Genomic DNA, 20,998 nt, shown 5'->3' on the forward strand with positions numbered 1-20,998 from the left:
GTTCTTCAGCAATAAGATGATTTTATTCAATGCAATTTTCTACAAATCAAATCACTTTAAACATTGCACATTTCAATCATAAACTTTTGATAAGGTTCAGATATTCTGCGAGATTTGCTACTGACATGCTTCAAACTGCTTCAGGACCAGATATCCTATAAATAATCTGCAACTAGTCACTTATCAGTTTAAAATACTAAGTAGATTATAACGCAGTAAGAAAAAAGTATAAATTTTAGATCAAACCAAGCTTATAATAACAATAAAAAATGTTCAAACTTTTATTAATTTGGCCACATAATAAATTCAATGTTACTTATTTTGCACCAGATCAAAATGTCAGTCTGAAGCACGAGCCTGATATTTCTCAGAAATGTGCCTCAAACATCACAGGCAGCTCTCTCTAATTCACTTAAACTACTTTTATTTCCGCAGGGTTATTTACATTGACCTTTTAGCCGTTTTTTTTTTTGTCCTCAGCATTGTTGACATCAAAGTTTGGCGACATCAAATTAACCTTCGTCTTCATCAGTTCACGTCCTCCGTCAGATGACCAGTTATTCTATTCTGCTTACAAAGTAAATTCTATCTTCTAATGGTGATGATGTGCTTAAAGATTAAAAACTGTGGAGGACTTTGTGTCTCTCGCTCTCTCTCTGCGGGGACGTTTAGGAAGCCACTGTGATAACTGAAGTTTAACCCCTTTTTCTCCTGGTTGCACAAAGTTAACGGTTAGACTTTAGCCTGAGAATATGTGTCTGTAACACGTACATAAAGATAAAAGAGGGTTAAAAGATAATCTAATGTAACCATTTATCTTCATTTATATATTCTGTGTTTCATTTACTTTAATTAGAGCCTTTAATACTTTTTTAATTTATTCATATGTACTTAACAAAAACTTTTTTTTGTCTTTTTTCTGTCCAGGGAGGGGGCAAATTCTACAAAAACAACAAATATTTTCAATAATCTCATTCGAACCATCTGAAAAAAACAAACATTTATATCAACATACTCTTAAAACCACCAGTGCAGTAAACAAGCCAGCAAAAATCCTCAGCTGACCCAACATCATTTCATGTCAACAAATTCCAGAGAGCCCTTATAAATCTGCCATTATACTATCACACTGTTCATCTGAAATCATCTGAGGTCACAAAGCAACTTATTGCATTTACACATTTAAAAAAAGGGAGATTTTATTGTGCCAAAGCTTAAAATAATCATGTAAAAAATGACTGATGTGGCTGTTTGGACCATGATGTTACAGTTAATTTAACATGAGTAAAGTAAGCTGTGAAGGACAATGTAAAGTTCAGCAGTGACATTCAATCCTTTCTGCTTTTTGAGGACTATCCAGATATGGTGCAACCTTCTTTCCAGATTCACAAATAATTCTAAAGTAACATCACAAGACAGCTTGAAAGACAAACCAGCTAAAAGCTGGTGTATCCACCTGAATAAATAAATCAGAACTCAGACAGAAGAAGATGCAATTTCCTGTATTCAGACATCGAACATGTCTACCCAACATTTAGTGCAATTCTGCAAACAGTACAACATTCATACAACAGGTTACTGCAAGATTGTCCTGCTACATTATAAAATCATTTGGTTGGCAGAAAAAAAAAATGTTTTTAAAAGAAAAAAAGCACGAGCTTGGTGATGGATCATTTGACTATATATTTCACTTTAAACAGATTATTCCAACCAAAAAACTTTTGGTTCATTATTTGAACTAAAACAAAGGTGCAAAGAAAAGATGTTTAAACTATTTTGGTAGTTTGTGGTGATTTAGCATAAAAATAATGTAGATTTGAACTTTTCACAGTACCCTGCATGTAAACTGAAACCAAATTTGTCTTCAACATCCAACTGCACTACTGTGTGTGTTTCTATAATAGTAACATTCAATGCACAGCAGTGTTGAGTCTCATTAGTCTGACAGCTTTATGACAAACACTACAGGCTGCAAATACGATAAAAAGAAAATTTATAAGTAATGATTTTGTGCAAAAAGCTTTAGAAATGTGTTTTGCTGTATTTTTTGCAAGCTGCATTTCTCTATATTATATATTTAGGTTTTTGAATAGTAATTCACATAACATGAAGAGGTGACCTAAGAGCATGTGATTATGTGATTCTTTCCCTTTCCACAATTCCTCAAAAACTTCTGGAATAAACAATCTGCAAATTAAATTAAATGCTATGAAATGGATATCTTTGACTAAAAAGCATTACACAAGTGTCCACTGTCTGCTTGGCTTTTTTGTATTTGAAAAATGAACAATTTGACTTTAACTCAATATCTACTAATAAGCTTGATCTGGAGCTTTCCATTAAAAGTGAATGCTTAGTTGTCATAGAGATGATTAAGCTGCCCTCACATGACAGCAGTCAACTGCACATCTGAGCGAGCTGGAGTCACAGATGGAGACAGTGATGCAGTTCAAAGTCAGGGAAAGAAAGGCAACGTGTGAACCTAAATATTATTTATATTCCCTAAGCCAAGAATAAAGTTTCATGTTCTAAACATCTTCAAAAAGGAGAAAAACGTGAAAAAAGAGCTGCAGGTTGCCACTGAAGAGACAAACATGAACAACTGACACATTGATTTTGTGCTCTAATTGGATTAAAAGCCATTTAATGTGTTGACCCGATAAGAGGTCAACACATCAAATGTGTGAGTGTTATCAGTTGACCGCTTCCACATGATGCCATTTCAGCTGAGTGTTAATTACTGGGTGGACACCATTACAAGGGCAGCTCATCAAAATCTCATACAACAGCTGCATGAAGGTACTTTCAGGGCAACTGTTAGCTAACAGCAAAGTTCTACAGAAAAACAACAAAAACTTTCCACTCATCGGGGACATTTCCATAGTTAGTTGAAAAACATGAGATGATTAAAAAAGAGGGCAGTACAACAAAAGTAAACAGAATATGAGTACTTGGCAATACATTTTTTTAACCTGTGACAAACATTTACACATGGACACACACACAGGTTTAACACATACAGTATGTTGTGTGTGTGTGTGAAACCTGCCTCCAGCACTGACCTGAGGCCCGTCAGAGAAATCAAAATGTATTTTTCACTCAGCTTCCACATCTACAAACGACACGAGCAGACATCATTCAACTGCTGCCATACTGGATTCCCTGTGGTGCTGCTGCACTGCTCCTGAGAATAAAAAGCCTCTGAGGTTTTCCAGGAAAATACATGTTCCTTCCTTCCAACAGACTTTAAAACGGCTTTGACTACTTTAACATGAAGCCCCCAACTCTGAAAATATTCTGAGAAAAAAAATAACTGATCTCAGCTATGTGAAGATAAAGGTTTTGTTTTTTGTTGCAGATATCATCTTGTCCACGAACATAGCTCTGCAGCAGTGAGGATCATCAGATTCAAACTGCTACTTCATATATTAATGAGGGCTTTAAATGATCAAAATTGTGTCTCGTCATGTTTTTCCTGTGTAGACTGACATGCAGGCAACATTTTATAATGTAATCAGTTAATGATTAAAAGGCTGAGACTTTAACATGGACTTGTCACTGACCTGACTTTCTGACACGGTACCAGTAGGCTTGTTCTTGAAATAATGTGAAATTTCATAAAAAGCTCAACACTGCAAAATGACTTGGATGTCTGTCCTGTCGAGGTGCTAACTGCAGCGAAGCGGAAGTAGTGTTAAACATGCTGCTTTACAGCATCTTGGGCACAAATTTTGCACCTTGTTTCAACCCTGTATCGTGAGATTCAGTAAATTGATCAGTTGTTTCACTAAATCCATCGGATTCAACTGTACTTTCAGAACAACATCACCTTCGATGTGAGGGAAAAGGTGTGTGTCTTATCATGGCTAAATTATTTCTTGGCCTGTCTTGCGATAGCTGTTTAATTTCCAGTCAGTGTATTTTATTCTGTCCTATAACTACTCTGTGCTTAAGAGTTTTATTCAACACTAAAATACCTCTTCATTATTTTTAATGATTTATTTTTCACAAGAGTTATGTGTCTGGTTAGCTTTTAAATTTTAGTTACATTGGCAAGGTTTCCGAGAGGAGGAGGGGAATCTAAAGCAGCTCTTACATTCTGTACTCTTGGGACTTTAAGGAAGCCTTCATACTTCATCATATTAAATTGGCAGTTTATGAACATCCTGTTATGCCTTCCTCCCAATTCCTGATCGGTACTTTCTCTCTAGCTCTGTCTTCATTGGAGCTGGGACACCTTCAGAGGGGAAGTACTGGCAAAGTCCAAGAAAAAGGGTCCTTCCTGTTTGGGCAGGAAGGTGGTGGGGATGACGTTGTAGATGCCTGCTGGGACATAGTCCACCTCCATGTAGCAGAAACCACATCTGTATGAAGACAGAGAGAGAAAGAGACGTTTTATGCTCTACAGAATTTATCATCAACTAGGATAACTAAAGGCTGAAATCATCAGAACAACTTCCACATCATGGCTCCTCCTCTCAGCTTCATTTGCTGTGACTTTATCTAAAATAATCTTCTGAGCTGAAAACAGTGTGTATATTAAGACACGTGGCTGAGCCGTGGAACATGCTTTTTATGCTTATTTGTGTTTAATTTGCAGAGGAAAAGGTCACAAAGAGAAGAGTTATCTTCCTGACCAGGCCAGAAACTGTTGCTGATGCATGTCTACAGTTCACCAATACTTTTATAAATACACTAAGGATAAAGTTGTTTGTTCATTTTAGCTAATTTAATTCGCAAAGGTAGTCCTAGAGAAAACAAGTTTTTTTTTTTTTTTTAACAAAAATTGAGTTTGAGATACTTCAGCACACTGTGACAGCTGCCGTCCAACTCTTTATTTACAGAATCCAGCTCTGTGGCTCTTTTCCAGGACTGCAAATGTTGGTGCAGTCAAGTTAAACCTGTATGAAAGCAATGCAGGTTCCAGAATATCATTCAGATAACTGGTACTTTTCTCTGCAATTTTCATGTAAAAGGAATTTAGAAAGATTGTGCAGGTAAACCAATGTGTTTTTTTTCTATGTCTATGATATATTATAAGGTTTACACAACATAATGTGTCAGAAATATATTGAATATACTTAGACAAGTTAAATTTTTGCAAAGCTTAACATGTTAGCTTGCTGATGATGTTATAGTGTTTGTAGCTAAATTATAAGCTATTTTTTATAGTGTGTTTAAATATCTTCATGAAATAGATTCCATATACAGAGAAATCACATTTTCATCATTATAATTTATTCATAAAAAAGAAGTAATGCAAGTGATACTTAAATATGAAACTGTACACACAAAAAAACACATTAATAAAAAAAAAAAAAATCTTGCAACGATGCCAGAAAAAGACTTTGTTTTTAAGTTACTTAAATGTTTTGTTTTGTTTTTTTACTTCATCAGTATATTAATAGACCAATGTGACAGTCTGGAAATGTTTCAGAGAGCATGGTTGACATGTCTGGTTTTCACACTCTTCCGATGAGTTTAGTTGACTGACAAAAGAAACAGATACTTGCTATTCATTGTGGTTGTTCTCTGCTGTTACTGTTTGCTTGTTCTGATTTTCGGTGCTGCAGTTTGCAGATTTCAGTCAGACCAACATGATAAACATTTGCACTCTTCCTTGGAAGGGAAAACTATGGAGGAAGTACATATTTATTAGAGTTTTTTTTCCTTTTCATAGTTATTTTCTTGGCTGTCAGCAGGGGATTGAAAACACTGACCTAGCAGACATTAATAAAATTATGGGAAGAAGTGGAACATGTAAATAAGTAGGCTCCACTCTGAATTTTAAATTACAAATAGATGTATTGGCAAAGGATGTGTTATTTAAGTGACCCCTAAAACCATTTATTATTATTAACAATTGGGTTGGAAATTAATTTCATGGTACTGTTCTGAAATGTTAGACCAGACTGAGTTATGATCAGTCTGACTTCTCCACACTTAAAAACATGTTTCTAGAGTTTCCATAAGTCAGGATTGAGTTCTGTGGAAAAAAAAGGACTAAAAATCTTTTCCTCTGCTTTCTGAAGTGAGGCTGCTGTGACCTACTTTTCATGAGATTTACTGTACCTGTAATCTCCACTGCTTTTCTTCTGGAAGGCAGCTGCACCTGGATTGCCCACCGTCGACACGGTCACCATTTCAAACCCAACACTGTACTGTCTGCACACGGAGCAAAAAACAAGGAGAAAGGATGACGATTAACTTCATCATAAGTTGATGATGTACGTGATGTAAACAACACGGATGTAATGGCTCTCCAGTTCATGGTTCACACATATTTGTACCTATTTGTGTGTGTGTCAGTCCCTAGCCCTCCTCTCTTACTGTGATTTTCATCTCCAGTTTACTCCTTATCTGACCTTTTAACATGAGTTTTTATAACTGACGTACTGTTACTATATATGCACAGCTGTTTACACCAAAGCAGAAGCAGCCAGAGGATCATCTGTTAATGCCACATAAGATAAGTTACTGTCTGAGTCACATTAAGTGAAAATGCATTTAAAATTAGTTCAAATTACATAGAAAAAAAAGCATCATTCATACATTTAATACATATTTATTTTTCACTTATGTCCATTAATGTAAAATATGACCCTTTCAAATAAACCAAAATATAAAAATAAAAGACACACACGTAGAGATTGAGTTTGATATCAAGTATTATCACTTTTCTACTAACATGATATGGAAAAGATGACACTGCTGGGAAAAAATGTTTTATTTATTCATTTTTTCCCCACTTCTATTTAATAATGTAAGCAACAGCCAAGAGCCCAAAGTGTTACTCACAATTTGTGTCAGAAAATCTTGGTTTTTACATCAGGACCTATTTGTTAATATTTCTAAGACAACACTTGGATATGTAGCATAAGAAAAAAGTTTGTTAAAATCTCTTTGAGTTAAAAAACCAAAACAATTAAAATGCAAATTGAAACCTGAGCTTAACTTAAGTAGAGGTTGTAATTCATTAGATCAGTGGTTCTCAAACTTTTTACAGTATGTTCCACATGAGAAAATATCGAGCTCACCAAGTACCACCATCATGAAAAACCTGAACATACAGTAGCAAACATATTAGGCTATAACATACATAGCTATTAGCGATGGACAGTTCATAAAGGAACTGGGCTGCACGGTGGTGTGGTGGTTAGCACCACAGCCTCACAGCAAGAAGGTCGCTGGTTTGAATCTCAGCTGGAGGGGGAGGTTCGAACTTTGTGGCCTTTCTGTGTGGAGTCTGCATGTTCTCCCCGTGTATGCCTGGGTTCTTTCCAGGTTCTACAGCTTCCTCCCACCATTGTGGTTGCTTGTCCCCTATGTGATGGCCCTGCGATGGACAGGTAACCTGTCCAGGTGTACCTGCCTCTTACCGGTAATGTTGGAATAGGCTCCAGCTTACCCGCGACCCTTAATGTTTAATAATTTTATTAAAAAATATTTATGACTCTAAGTACCACCAAGAGGGCTCTCGCGTACCACTGGTGGTACACGTACCACAGTTTGAGAATATAGGCATTAGATAATCTGTCTGCAGTTTGAGCCTGACCTGGAGCCTCGGAGCTCAACGAGCAGCGGGCCAGACCGCTCCAGGTTAAGCTGATAGATCGGGTTGTGTTTGTACGAGTCCTTATAGTTTCCACAACCACCAGCACTGACCCCCTTCCACTGGCCGTTGATCTGAAGATGGAGAGACAGAAAGAATCACCTTTTGCAGGTAAGAAAAACTGAATGCAACTGAAAACAAAGAGACATCAGTAATGCTAAAGACTTCATTTTAATTAATGTAATGCTTTAAATAGAGGATGTAGTCAATATTAACACAGGGTTAACAAACACTTCAGATTTGAGCAAAACAGATCATATAGTACATAGCTGACTTGTTGATGTATAAATATCATACCCTTTTAGTTTGAGTAAAAGGATTTGGGATCTTGGAGAAGGTGAATTTGCATCCAGAGTACACCTACATAAAGAAACAAAACCTATTATTTAGTGTTCATTGTTCACAGGCACATTCCTTTTATAAAAGTACATAAGAATCATCCATGAGGAGCATACAATAAAATACTACATAATACAATCTCTTTATTAATCAACATGTTTTTAAAACAAACTGAGACATTTCCTAATCCTCTTTATCTCACTTTAAAACAAGTTTTAATTTATTCATGACCAGAAAAATAGATCTTAACGCTTTCCTCTAGCAAAAGAAACGTCAGAAAATAAATGTTTCCTGCCTCCTGTTTTGTTTTCAACAAGAAAACTCAACACAAGAGTTAAATCAGCTGCTCTCAAGATCATTTTTAAGCAGAAACTCTGATCTGTGCTGAGGGGAGATGACTTTCATGGTTGGCTTGGTGGAGAGAGAGAGAGAGAGAAAGCCAGTGAGAGCAGTGCAATAATTGTGTTGTTGTTAAACACAAAATGCTCACACGCAAAAAACAGCAAACACAGTTTGTAGCAGGCACGTGTAAAGAAGTGCATGTTGTCTTTTAATGAGCAATTTCAGTAGAAACTGTTCTCCACAGACCTTGTTGAGCTTAGCGAGGGGAGTCTATGAATTATACATGACTAAAAAAAGAAAAGTGGGTCACACGTGTACAAATATACAGCGCAGACATACACTAGGCTCAAAGAACTGACATTTTTCAGCTGAGCATAAGTGGGTTTAGCGATATGAGAAGTGAATTATAATTTATAGGGAGAGAAGTAGAGGAAAGAGAGTCCATTGTTCCCAACTGACTCTCACTTGTGATTAGTTCAGACTGACAAAACAAAAGCAGACATTCTGCTCTCTGTATTAAGATCCTTGTAAGTTTGCTTTGTAGGTTCTGAAAACAAAAGAAAATAAAGCAATGCATTCAGCGTTTCCAAATATTAATTAGTGAGTCTTTTGAGACTCTTGAAACAATTTGAGCAGCACTGATGTCAGATTACCTTTTAACTAACGCCATTCAAGTAATTACATAGGAGGTTGAGAGAGCAAAATGTGTAAGCAGATGCAGTATAGCTTGCAGATCAACTTCTGTGCCATCTGACCAGAGCTGGGGACATGCTTACATTAACATTCAAGCTTTAGTACAGTAAGAAACCGTGGAGTAAGCACTAAGCTCTGCATCCATTTAAATGGCAGAGTTTATGTTGACCATGTAAAGAACGAGCAAGCCCTTTTCTACCGCTGGAACCACAAATTATCAAAGTTTAAACTGGGACAACTTTTTCTACACAGACTGGGTGAGAGAAGCACACACCTGTGTGTTTGGTTTTAGACGGTTCAGTGGTGGACCACAAGTTACTCTACAAACAAGCAATAATGACCTGAATATGATTCGGCAGCCAACCAGTGGAGTTCAATGAGTTATTTAGAGACATGTGCCCAATTTGTCTGCTTGAAACCAGACATGCCATGCTGTGAATCGTCTGAAGGGGTTTTTTAACTGTGCAAGCTGGGAGGCATGCCAGTAGATCACTGCAGAAGATGAGGTGAGAAGCCTCCATGGCCTGGACCAGGAGTTGGGCAACCTCATCTTTTTACTTTATGGCTCAATCTTCTCAATTTTTCACTTCATAAAAACAGGCCTGAAAAAGTTTCTAGGAGACATTTATCGGCTTTATTGCCTTAATAAACATATGTTTGTTATTAACTCTGGACTCCCATGTCCTGAGTATAAGTGAGGTATACTATAGTTGGAATTAATACCAAAAGTCTACAAAAATCTTTAGTCAGCATCTGTCAAAACAAAGGCACTAAAAATGATTTGTTTTAGGAAAATCATTGGAATACTTAAAGCTTTAAGTTGATATTAATACAATCTCTTACCCGCAGCGTGTAGTTGATGGTATTTTGTTTCTCGTACTGAGAAACTACCAGAGTGAAGGTGTGTGTTCCCCCACTGGTCAGCCTCATCTTGGTCAGATAGTGAGGGCTGTTGATCCGGATTCCATCAATGTAAGGAGGGGGGTCCGCTGTAGAGAAAACCGAGTGAGTGTATAGCAAACAACAGGGCCTAATCTAACTATATTACTAATCTGTTTCTAGATATTTGACCCAATTATGCAGCTGCAGTGCATAAATATAGGTGAGAGAAAAAAATGCTGCTGTTCATCCACTATCAAGCCTCACCTGGGTAGTAAACCTTCTTGCCATCTGTCTTGTAGACCACCAGGGTGATAAACTCCTTATTTTGTGCAAAATCATCCTGAACAGGCAGACAAACAGATATCAGATAAAAGTCCAGACATTCCAGTATAAGGTCACCCCATTACAAAGACTTCAGTGGACCTTGTCTGTGATGTGTCTGGTGAGCAGAACCCACACAGCAGCTCCCCCTGGTGGGCACTGGACCTCCAGCCTGTACTGAGGATTATTTGCAAGACTGTAGACATCCTTTACTGGTCCCTGCTTTCCATCCCAGCTACTGCAAAAGGTACAAAAACAAGAAAACACACTTGAGATGCAGTTTGTCTTAAGAACTCACTTTGTGGTAACTTGCTTTATGCTTCCATGAAGAATTCCAGCTCCAACCAAACTTGTCTAAACACTTTTTTAAAACAGAGGAAATGCAAGCACGCACCTGTGAATACAAGAGGAATCCTTGAACAGTGCAGGGTTCCAGCTCAAGTAGATGACATCATAGTATTGACAGAGATCCTCCCATGCAATCCAGAAAACACCTGAAGAGCAACACAGGATGGAAAAATTAATCATCAGCAATTCATCATTATTTCTAAATCTACTAATTAAAATTAAATATGTTGTTTTGAGTTGTACTGTTTAACTATGACATCATACAACCAGGAATCTATTTAAGGAGTGAAGCTACAATATTCACTTCAGTATCTAAGTTAGCAAGGCATTTTCTCTAGTTACCAACAGACATCACCGATCTAGGATAAAAAAATAAATACCATTATCAAACTTCTGCGCCGTCTTTGGGTCAAAGTTGAGGTATTTGAGCAGTTCAGGTGTCCAGTTCTTCTCGTCTCGCTCGCTGTAGCGTCCCTTCCACCGCAGATGACTCCACGGATTTTTGAGCTGTAGGAAACGCATTCCCTACAAGAGTAACAGACATGCAAACATGAACTGTTGTACTGGAATAAATCAATATCAAATAATAGCAGGATTTTGAAAATTTGCAAAAAATTTTGCAATTATAATTCCAATTAGATTGTCACTGCATGTGCATTACACGTTCATCACAACAATTCAGATTGCATCTTTTCAGTCAAGGGGCTGACTTCATCAGCCACATGTGATGTTCAGGTCTTGGCTCAAAGTGTATGAAATGTCTTTAAAACGTAATACTTGTGACAATTTGCAAATGCTAACCTTGTGTTCCCTGATGTCAAGAACAGCATAAGCATGTGTTGGCACTAAACCCCATCGTTCCCCCTCTTCCTCCGTCATCACCCCTGTTGCCGTGGTGATGAGAACATCACCCCTGTGAAATCTGGAAAAAAAAAGGGAGAGATTAAAGAAAGAGAAGACAAACAAACATATTAAGGTAGAAGAGGCGATTCAGACGTCACAGTAAAATTTTAAATGTTTCTGTGTAAATGTGTGTGTCGTTCACCTCTGGAAGAGCATGCGGAAGGTGTCATCCTTGTTGAATGATTGATTGTCAGAGTGCATAGCGATGCGTTCAGGGATCCAGCCAGTCAGGGCATGCAGATCAATATTCTGTGAATGAAAATTAATTAAATTCTTGTGATCCTATTTATTAAGTTAGAAAAAAGATTTAGAAAATATTCAAGTAAAATAGCTAAAAAAAAAAAAAAAAAAACAGCTCAACAAAATGCATAAAATTACTTTTATATCTTCCAAAAGCCAGTAAAAAAAATTTATATGGAGCAAATTTTCAGCAAATTCCTGTGTCAATGTTTTTGTATGTAGCAGAGCTGAGTAGCATCAGACTGTTTTTTTTTTATAAAAGGATGAAGAGTAAACCTGCTCTAGAGGAAATGTGACTTCTGTTATGACTTGGCGCTGTATAGAAAACCAGATTGAAATAAATTGACTTGACTTGTAGTGGATATGTGCTTGGTGACATCATTTCCTGTTGTTTTCAAAGACCAACAGTGTTTGTTGAACATGCCAGAGCCCACAATCTTAGCATTAGCTGCTAACATGAGAGGTAATAAAATAGTTTACAGGTGAATGTAATCCAATGGTAAATGAAAAAAAAAATCTGAATTTGGCATTATCTCTACAACAGAAGCTGATTTTTACAGGTAACCTTTCGATTGTATCTGTAAATCAAGCAAGAGTAGAGTCACTGTTACTGTAAAAGGGAAAGTATTAAATAAAATAAAACCTCAGTTTTATGAATTGATATTGGACTAATTAAATTTGAATACATTAAAATACATTGATCTTTCTTATATTAATGAATTTCTATATTTAAGTGTAAAGCCTCACCGAGTTGGAGCCAGGGAAGTCGTAGCCACCCATCACCTTCATGTAGGCCTTCTCTATCAGGGACACCCACAGCTCGTTTCTGTTGCTGGAGTAGGAACACAGCAGCTCCCCATTACGATCCACAGGCAGGTAATCATCTATAATCACCTAGAAAAGACACATGCGGCTGGTTTGAAAAACAAGTACGAATGAGTTTAAATAAAATAAAATAAAAAAAAAAAAAAAACTTTTTAATCCCTGAAGGGAAATTAGAAAAAGTTGTGATTTCTGTGTTGAACTTTAACGGACAGTTTGTTGGGGTTCTATTATGTGTGAATGAATCATTTTTTAAAAAACATTCAACAGATCTCCTTTAAAGTTCAATAATGAACAAATGAGCAGTGAACTTATAAGTGTTGGCATTTGATTAACTAATTAATCTAAATTTAATTGCACTATTAAAATGAAATTGTTGTGACAGCTGCTGAGACCATTTCTCTGTTACAAAGGTGGTAAAGTAATATTTGCATAGCAAATAATGCTGCTTCTTTCCTCAAACGTCTGAAATACGTGTGCAAAGGCAAAGTCATTCTTTTGTATGATTTTCATCTTGTGCTGCACCCATAAGCACCATGTTTCATCAGTAGAGATGAACTGGATGTGTAAATTAATTGAACCTTTCTGGGAACTCCATTGATGTGAAGTTTGACCATGTATTTCCCACAGGGGTTATACTCTGGCTCGCCCCGTCTGTTCTGAGGGTAGATTATGCTGTAACACAAACACATATAAAATGGTTTCAGAGTTGATTGTGAGCCTTCTAAAAAAAACACAGTACCAGCAAAAGCAGGATATATTATGTACCTGGTGATGAGTTTTTTGTTGTATCGCCTCTCATAGGCTGCACTGATGGCTAGTGAGGCCACAAATGAACAGTCAGAGACCACCGTCTAGATTACAGACAAGAAAATACAAACCAGGTGTCAATGGTTTGGCACACAGTGTACTTTAATTTTAGGATTTACATTTACAGATAAAAACTTGCCAAACAACTTTAGTTAAATCCACTTCTGCTCTTAATACTGTATTATTTAAAATAGTCTGCCATAATAATGCTTACAGCTGATGATGCTGCACCACCATCTGGATGAATTCAGACAATACATGTAAAACATAACAAAATATCAGCTCTCTCACACTCAGGACAAAAAATAATATCTGTGCTCTGTGTTTTAACAATGGAGACACACTATATCCCAATACAAACATCCTAAAATGTAAAAATCTGCCCCTGACACACAGTATTACAAGAAAAGGACGAGAAGTTGTTAATCTGACCTGTTTGATGCTGAAGCTGGACACAGACATGATCATTGTGGGGTTATTGCAGATCTCATCTGGTTGAACCCAGCGGGAGAAGATGGCTTTCTGTTTTGGTGATAGTGCCAGTTTCCCCATTTTGTCCCTATTGAGAAGGAATAAAAAAAATAAAGAATTTAACCAACTAGTGGTACACCAAGTATGCAGACTTCTAAATCAGCTGATACATACTCCTGTCACATCCAGCAGCGCATGCACGCACCTCAACATTTGTTTGTAACAACACAATTAGCTCATATGTTAGTAAAAGGAATTGATAATTACTTGATACATCCAGCAACACATTTGTGTCCATCACATCAACCTTTAATCACAATTTTAATAATCAATCCACTCATCTTTCTGTCTCTGTTTCTACTGAGGCTCAAAGCTCCTCTATGGTCATGTTATAATACCGTTGTTAACATTTTTCCTGTGTTCACCACATGAAGCTGATCCTTAAGTATTTTTACTTGTGGAGAAAACTACAGTGTCAGAAATGTAGCTTTTTGTTTGTCATCTAAATATATTTCACCACTGACATGAAGCTAATTAACAGATTTTTAAAGGCATTTGTTACGACCCAGTGTTCGGGGTATGGCTGGGTGCAACAAAATCACGCTGGGACACGATGGTAAAAGGTGAACATAAGACATTTTATTTACATAACAGGGAACGTAGAATAAAACCTGAATCAAAAAAAAACATGTGTTGGGGTTAGTGGAACAGGTTAGTGGTTAGTGGGGTTAAAATGGCATGGCAGGACTGATAAAGAAGCATCCCTATATGTGTTTATATATGGAAAACACCAAAGTTAGATAATATTATTTATAACTGATCCATAACTAGACGGTGTGACAATTTTAGTTGATTTATTAGCATTGGCAGCTGTGCTCTTGCTGTTGTAACAGCTTAAGAAAATAAACCAAACTCACGAGAAAGGTACAGGAAAGGCAAATCGCTCCTTAAGGTCCACACTCATGAAGGGCACGTAGGCTATGCCGTTGATTGTAGATGTACTCCTGGAAATTGGGGACAGATTCAGCACAATATAGAAGCAGTGATACTTTTTACTTTTACAGCTGATTTAAATCATCCCAGAAAAGCAGTTTAATTTTTTTCCTCTAGAAATGAATTAATGTAAGACACAGTTTATGAGGGTCATGACACAAAACATTTTACCATTTATTATTATGTTTAAAGTGTTCTTAAAACTGAGAAAATAACATTAAAAGACTTAGCTAAAACGCACAGGAGCTCTTCTGAAGTCGCATTACTCGACAAACGTTCTGGCTGCACCGTCTCACCTGAGCACCTCAATCTCCTCCGATGTGTAGCGCTGACCGTGGGGCTCACTAGACTGGACTGCCCTGACTGGTTGAGGCTGCGGTCGGTCGCTGAGGCTGAAGTCTGTCCCGAGGGGGAAAAACTGACGGACTGGTCCCCCAGAACTGGCACTACTGCTGGGCTTAGTCCCAGAGGGTTCAATCCTGTCCTGAGTCTGAAGTGAATTTGATTTGGACTGGGATTCTTTAAGACCTTCAGCCCTGAAAAATAAAGTGGCATTTTGGGTATGTTATAAACATTTTAGGGATATTTGTAGCTAAAGATTTATAAACAAAACAAAAAGATGCAAGAATATGGCAGTCAAAAGCTGAAATACTTGTGTTCAAAGCCAGCGTTGGAGCTGAGACAGCATGAACACAGGGCAGCTGCTAGTGAAAATATAGGCTTATTAGTATAAATCAGCACCACGTTTAATTTTTACCTGTCCAAAGCTTGTCGTGCCAGCTGCTTCAGCTTGTTCTGAAGTGTTGGGTCTGATGTCTCATTTGACTGTTGGACAAAAGGAGGAGACAATCAAGTGAAAGGTATTCATTTTGACTGAAAGAGCGATGGCAAAACACAGATGAAGTGAGAGACCTACTGTCTTAATGCACAGCTCCACAGCCTGAGTGTACAGTTCAATAGCTTCATCATCATTCCCCTTCTCATCTTCTTCGAAAGCCTGAGTAACCAGGAAGTGGGCACGCTCCAGATCCACCTGCTGCCGGGACTTGAGCGGGTCAATTTTCTGTGCCTGGACTGGGTTAATAACAAAAAGAATAATGGATTAGATTTATATTGTGCTTTTCTGCTGATGGCATTCAAAGTGCTTTACACTGAATTTATTATTCATTCAATCCACATTCATACTTGGTGGTGGTAAGCTACATGTGCTGTCCTGGGGCAGACTGAGAGAAACACTGCAGCCAATCAGCATTAATGGCCTCTCCGACCACCACCAAACATTCATACAGATCCATACACCAGCAATGCCAACAATGGAGGTAACAACAACAACAAATAACTGGGATGAAGCAGGACTCAAACCACCAACCTTCCCATAATTAGACGACCCACTTTACCACATAAACAGTTGGATGCAGTTCAACAAAGAACAAAAAAAGTTTTTAACACAATAAATACAAACAGGAAATCCTAATCATACGGAAGCAGTGAAAACCATATCAGTGGTGGAGGGAATATTAATTCCTCTGCTATAGTGCGAGTCTTTTTAAACAGGGAAACTCTGCATACTACTTTGTGTGAGTTGATCGTTTGACGAGATGAATGCTACTTTAATAAAACAACTATTTAAGGCAGTCGAGTATTTTACTTTTGAAGTAATCAACAGGTTTTTCTTTGTGTTCAGAATGAAAAGTGGCACTGTACCGCGTTTGGTTTCTGTGATCTCTCTTCATTACCCACTAATATACTGGTCAAGTCAAGGGCAAGATATGTCTTGCCATATTTTCTTGTCTGCTGTTGATTCATTGTTTGTCCATTGGTACTTTTTACAAATTTGTCCATGTTTGCCAGCAAATTTAGGAACCCAGTTAAGGAACCAGTGTGTAAACAGAAAAGAGACAGCACTTACACTCAATTAAACAAGTATATAATGTTATAATGTTCAAATTTAGACTAAATTGGTCCAGAGACGTATTTCCCTTGAAGTGACTTTGTTTAATTTAAACTACTTTATAAACAAGTTCTATCTGTAGATGAAGCAATGGAAAATTATTTGAATAAAGTGAAGGATTTCTAAATCAAGCTATGATGCCTTTAGTCGATGATAGCAAATGAACTGTTTACTTGATGTGTGTGTTTGATTATTCACAGGTTAGGTGGAAATTTATTCTGTTTTCCTTTTATGGAGCTGAGTTGAAATAATTCCTCTAAAATGACTAATTGTTCACATAAATTTTGTGTGAACTTTAGAAGTGGCTGTGACAGACATGGTGTGCTTGACAGCATTGTTACAGCAAAATAATTATATTTTCCTTTACATTTGAATTACTTGAATATGTGTTTAACTTGAGACAAATTGTCTCAGTTTTATCAAAGACTACAAACAGTCACAGACTCTCACTTTCACTATGACAAATACTTAAATTTCCACTAAAGCTTTCAAACAAACAAGTTCACCACAACAAGGATTCTCTGACTGTAATTATTTCCATTTTGTAGCAATCCATACCACTTTACTGAGGTTGCACTTCCTCACTAGTAGGACATTTTACAAATAATGAGAATTTTTTCCTTGAATAGACAAAATAACTAACTAAATATTTTTTTTTAGAAAACAGCATTAACATGCAACAGTTGTACACAGCACTTAACAGAACCACTGGTTGTCCAACAAGCCAGGATACTTCAGTGGTCTGTGGTCACACCCATGTGAATACACTCACACACACACCTACAGTTTGCTGAGTTACGGAAAAAAACGGTCAGACAGCAAGTAACAGCGTATGCCCTCAGGGCCATGCAAGTAATATTCCTGAACCTTACCTATTACAAAACACTAACACTTAATCTTTTTTAAGACTTTATATCAAACTATATCAACATCAACTGAACCACAAGGAAAAGCTGTTAACATTATTGGGCAAATAAGAAGCATTCAGGTACAGAAAAAATAGTAAGGGCAAACAGACACAGTAAGCCCAATACAAACACAGCTTGCTTTTGTGTAGTAAAATTGTCAAATGGGAATAACGATATGGTGGAACACTTCAAAGTGGAAAATACATTACTATACTAAACCTGACATGTATTTTCACATGGATCTGAAAATATGAGTTTTCATGGGACTTAATGGAAAAACAAGTGCACAACAACGGGAAATTCTGAGTATTCCCCGATATTCAGTTCAATTGCAAATTGTCACGGAGAAGCTCTGACTCTTGTGAGATGAGCCTACCTGCGTTGTGAAGAGCCTGGACCCGATCCAAGTATTCATTCACCTTGTCCTGGATCCCCTCCAGTTTGGACCCTGCCATGCCAGCATATATCAGAGCCTGGGCTGCCTCCTACAGCACATTAATAAGGGGCGGTTATAAGGAAACAGCCTGAAACTCAATCATTAATGAAATATAATAGTTATCTGGTATCCGGTTAATTTAAACATTTCCAAAAAGCCTGTTACAAGTCATTAAGTATCTCATACAGAGGTGAAACTAGTCTTTTAACTTCACTATGAGTGAGCTAAATGCTAACTTTGACAGGTTTCATTCTGTTAGACTTGTTAAAATACCATGTTCTATTCTATTCTATTCTACAGTCATTTAGCAGACGCTTTTATCCAAAGCGACTTACATTTGAGAGGAAGAACAACACAAGCATGAATTCAAACAAGATGGGACGTCATAATTAAGTGATAGTCAGACTGCTTTTGAGTCCAGTTGGACCCAGGTGCTGTCATGTAGTGCTAGTGCAGTGCATATATATATATATATTTTTTTAGTCATTTTATTTAAATACAGGATCACGATTTCATCACACAATATCAACTAGGTCATAAGTGCATGATTTCATCACATAATATCAACTTGGGCATAAGTGCATGATTTCATCACACAATATCATCTTGGGCATAAGTGCACACAGCTTCTTCAGTACTTGGTTGAGCCAAAAAGCTGGACAAATCTTTCTGACTCATTTAGTTAAGCTAAATGTGGAAATGCTCCTTAAACAACTGAGTCTTTAGCTTGGTCTTAAAAGTGGATACGGACTCTGCGGATCGGACGGAGTTTGGTAGATCGTTCCACCACCGGGGAACCATGTATAGCCACCTACCTTATAATAAAATACCGCCTCGTTATATTTGGCATTCTGGTCATAGGTTACAGCCGTTTTGGCAAATTTGACAGCATCTAGTTCCAGCGCAGTGTAGTCCATGGCAAACAAAACTTGTTGACACAGTAACAAGCTCTAACACGCTAGCTAACAGCTACCTGTCTTATTTCACCAAATTACTAAAATGTCTATCTTTTACTCGCCACGCAGTTCATGTCATCAGCTTGGGAAGAGCATTGTGAATGTCAATTTGAGGAGTGTCCTTAATCTCAAACTGCAAAATAAATTGGTGGAAGTTTTCTTTTACGTTTGGAGAAATGACTACAACACTAGCCGACATCAAAACAACCAAGCAATTTCCGGGAAACGCAATTCGCGCAGTCGCAGTAGAGACACAGGTCTAGTTCAATTACATCCAGGAAATAGCAATTGTACTTTTTGTATCATTATTCTTAATATTTACGCTTATTGTTTTGGTTGGTACATTTTATGCACAATGACGAAGGTAAGTTATGCATTAACGGTTATGCAGAGTTGTTAACTTCCAAGAGTAAATCCATATTTAGTATAAGCATTAATCTTCTTTGTAAACAGTGCACCTTTGTCCATCAAAACTCTTTTCTTATCTATTCAGTTCCTGATTAATGGTGTCCACATGCAAAGACACTTTTACTATTTGTTTCATATTTATTAAACATGTTACAAAATCCAAAATTATTTTATTACTGACTTAATTTTAATTAAATGACATATATAAAGAGATGACAACTTTTGCAACAATGTAGCAACATTTTTTTTTATTAATTACAGCTGACTAAAAATGTTTTTTTTAACTATAAAAAATAGCCTAAAATAAAGTAAATTTGTTTCACATTTGATATTTTATTCTGCATTGTTTTATATACATTTGAGCAACAGCAATATTGTTCACTCTGCTGGTCAAAAAGAATTAAAAAAGCTCAATGAGAACACAGTTTGGGCTCAATTTGATCATCATTTTTCATCTCATCTTTAAAAAGTCAGTCTGTGCACTGAAACATGGCATCTTAATTTCAGACTTTGCTGCTGCACTTGTTCTATCAACATTTTCTTTGTGCCATGAAAGGCATAAAAACATGCCAATTTAAATAGTAATACACATTTTCTGCATCTTTTTTTCAGACTGTCCATTTTATGGGGTGGATGATTTTAAGTTTGAAGTCAACAACATAAGGTTCAAGGCTCCACTCACATTGAAAACTACATCCTTCTTGAAGTAAGATGCTTTTTGCTGCACAGAAACAAGATAAGGTCTTAACAGATTTTGACTTGTGTAAGATCACTGAAAACCAGCTGAACCCCAACTGAATAAAGTACATGTAATTTTAGATTTAAAATCAAATTTTATTAGAATAATACAAATATCTAGCTCTTTTATCATGAACACATTTCAGAAATCCTTGACAGAATGACTCTTTGTGTCAAAAAGAACAAAATGTTGTCATATTGCTGTTTTTGACCTTTGGATGGAAATCATTCAGTAAAAATATTGATAGTTCAGGATGTTGAAGAAGATGTGACTTCATTAAATTTCACGCAGTCACACTGTCGACAGATCACCACATAAAAGAAGCTGTATACAATTCAGATTTGTAGACTTTTATTTGAGCAAAAAAAGATTTAATATGAATTTTAACATTTCAAATAATTTGGCAATGTGTGTTTTTTAACTTTTATTCTTGACAACATGCTGATTAATCACAAAAGACTAAACATATATTTGCTTCAACGTTTAACAGCAGATGCAGCTTTATATGAAAACATGCTTTTACATAAAATGTTTAACTGTACAGCCTCTGTAAGATTGGATACAGCGCCCTCTGCAGGTAAAATAACAGAAAGAGTTAACAACAACAACAATAATCCCATGCGGACACCCGAGTTCGAATCCCACAGGGAACATATTGCAATGGGGCAATATAGGCAAGACCCGTAACGCTACTGCCTACTCTCTGTTGTAAGTTACTTTAGAAAAAAGCGTCTGCAAAATCAGTGGTTCCCAACCTAGGGTCTCTCAAAGAGAACAGGGGGTCCTCAAGGGTTTGAGCATTCAGGGCCACTGTAATTAATGTC

General features: G+C 36.9%; 1 protein-coding gene across 1 annotated transcript; it reads right to left on the minus strand.

Moving 5' to 3' along the window:
- Window positions 1–1,177: 1,177 nt before the first annotated feature.
- On the minus strand, window positions 1,178–19,242 carry capn7 (calpain 7). The gene is made up of 21 exons (XM_041987352.1): window positions 18,887–19,242; window positions 18,012–18,120; window positions 15,693–15,850; window positions 15,534–15,601; window positions 15,073–15,312; window positions 14,701–14,787; window positions 13,745–13,871; window positions 13,271–13,356; window positions 13,084–13,177; window positions 12,428–12,574; window positions 11,583–11,689; window positions 11,339–11,459; window positions 10,918–11,062; window positions 10,584–10,683; window positions 10,292–10,427; window positions 10,133–10,208; window positions 9,830–9,975; window positions 7,910–7,972; window positions 7,556–7,686; window positions 6,073–6,165; window positions 1,178–4,364 (listed from the first exon to the last, which is right to left on the minus strand). Exons 1-21 carry the CDS (start codon window positions 18,986–18,988, stop codon window positions 4,220–4,222), a joined length of 2,481 nt encoding a protein of 826 aa, XP_041843286.1. The 5' UTR covers window positions 18,989–19,242; the 3' UTR covers window positions 1,178–4,219.
- Window positions 19,243–20,998: the final 1,756 nt, after the last annotated feature.

This window comes from Melanotaenia boesemani, chromosome 6 (genome assembly GCF_017639745.1).
Source record: "Melanotaenia boesemani isolate fMelBoe1 chromosome 6, fMelBoe1.pri, whole genome shotgun sequence".
Taxonomy (NCBI): Eukaryota; Metazoa; Chordata; class Actinopteri; order Atheriniformes; family Melanotaeniidae; genus Melanotaenia; species Melanotaenia boesemani.

Coding starts and splice junctions, on each gene's coding strand:
- capn7 (XM_041987352.1), bottom strand. CDS start 18,988: ATGGACTACACTGCGCTGGAACTAGATGCTGTCAAATTTGCCAAAACG. Junction 15,313..15,533: donor GCACGACAAGCTTTGGACAG/GTAAAAATTAAA, acceptor TTTATTTTTCAG/GGCTGAAGGTCTTAAAGAAT. Junction 6,166..7,555: donor GTTGAGCTCCGAGGCTCCAG/GTCAGGCTCAAA, acceptor CTCCGTGTGCAG/ACAGTACAGTGTTGGGTTTG.